Source organism: Pundamilia nyererei, unplaced genomic scaffold (genome assembly GCF_000239375.1).
Source record: "Pundamilia nyererei isolate P.nyererei 1_Seehausen unplaced genomic scaffold, PunNye1.0 scaffold00084, whole genome shotgun sequence".
Lineage (NCBI taxonomy): Eukaryota > Metazoa > Chordata > Actinopteri > Cichliformes > Cichlidae > Pundamilia > Pundamilia nyererei.
Genome location: NW_005187485.1, coordinates 1,651,018 through 1,652,620, shown reverse-complemented (window position 1 = coordinate 1,652,620; position 1,603 = coordinate 1,651,018). Strand labels below are relative to the sequence as shown.

General features: G+C 46.0%; 1 protein-coding gene across 1 annotated transcript in view; it reads left to right on the top strand.

Moving 5' to 3' along the window:
• The first annotated feature begins 48 nt into the window (after positions 1-48).
• Positions 49-1,603, top strand: part of itga8 (integrin, alpha 8) — a 41,805-nt gene continuing 40,250 nt past the window's right edge. The window contains exons 1-2 of the mRNA XM_005738531.1: positions 49-458; positions 731-861. Coding sequence (XP_005738588.1) covers positions 265-458; positions 731-861 — 325 coding nt within the window. The 5' untranslated portion in view covers positions 49-264. The remainder of the gene's footprint in view (positions 459-730; positions 862-1,603) is intronic.

Here is a 1,603-nt window from a genome sequence, read left to right as displayed (position 1 = left end):
TTGTGATGTGTGGGGGGTAAAGTTTTGTGCGGAAGGCGGGGGCGCGGCTGTGTAGTGTGGAGGCTCTGGGCAGACTGGTGGTTTCAGGGTGTCAAGAGTCAGTTCTGGGCGAGCGCAGCAGAGTGCATGAAGGAAACCGGGAGCAGGGAGAGTTGGCGGGCTTAAACTCTGGACTGTGCGAGCAAACCTCACCTGCATCTTGGAATCTCTCTCACCCCCTGTCTCACTTTTTGGGAATAGTGGGAAAGCTTGCTGTTCCTTGGGATGGAGCGTGGATGGGACGGTGTTTCATATGCTGGGATGTGTATTCTGGGTGTTCTGTCCGTGCTCTCGTCGGCGCTAAACGGAGTTTGGGGGTTTAACTTTTACGCAGAGCATCCCACAGTTTATAGGGGACCCGATGGAAGTTACTTCGGTTATGCTGTGGACTTCTACCAAGCTACCGCCGACAGCAACACGTGAGTGGCAACATCAGGGCTGAAGCTGTCCTGCAGAAGTTCTTCTTAAACTGTACCTGTACAAATTCAACACATTGCCTAACACTAATACTAATAAAATAAAGAAGAAGAGTGATGGGGGGAATAATGAAAATCCATGAGCGTCATTATCTGTCTTACCTCTGACAGATTAAGGAAAACAGAGTAAAAGGACCTGCCATGTATGAGAGTTTATGCATTGTTTGAAGAGTACATTGTCTTGCATGTGTCTTGGTTTTTCTTTTGCCTATTAGGATCAGTGTGCTGGTTGGGGCTCCCAAAGCCAACACCTCCCAGCCCGGCATCGTAGAGGCTGGAGCCGTTTATTACTGCCCCTGGCCTGGGCTGCCTGAGAGCTGCAGACAGATACCCTTTGACAACTCCAGTGAGTTACCTGAAGCCTGTTTTCTCTCTGTCTTTCTCACTGACCTGAATAAACATGAGGTAGACTGCTGGTTTCTTTGCAGTAAATAGAAAGGATTACCCGTTTGAGCTGGACAAACCGTGAACCTGTCACAGTCATTGTTTCATGAGTTCTCATATAAGTGTTTTATTTAATACCAGAGATGAAATTGAACCATCATTTATTTCACTTGTAATAATTCCTTTTAGAATCATAGGTGGCCCCAGATGTTACTGGAATTGAAACCACTGTTTTATAACCTGTGTGTGTCTGTTTAAGTTGGCGCAAGTGTTATTGGATGAAAAGAGAGAGAGATGAGACATGTGGGTCTCATCAGCTTCCTGTAACAATAAAAAAAAGGAAAAAAAAGTATGGCAGGTTTGCTGGTGGATTTCTTCATCATGTTGATTATGGTATCCAGTATATTATCAACAGTGGTGTCCAATCAACTTTTGTTGGTGGGTCTAATGTTTCTGACACACGCTTCTCTATCTGAGTTGGCATGTGTGTGTGTGAGAGAGAGAGAGAAAGAGGGAGAGAGAGAGGAGGGGGTAAACTGAATGCACATGGGAATTTAGTTTCCCTTCGGAAGAAAGGGGGATTGGGCGAGGTCTGCTTTTTATTAGATCTTGAAAATGTAACCCTGTCTCCTTTCCCTCCCCTCCATCAGTCTGTCCTTCTCTCTCTCTCTCTCTCTCTCTCTCTCTCTCTCTCTCTCTCTCTC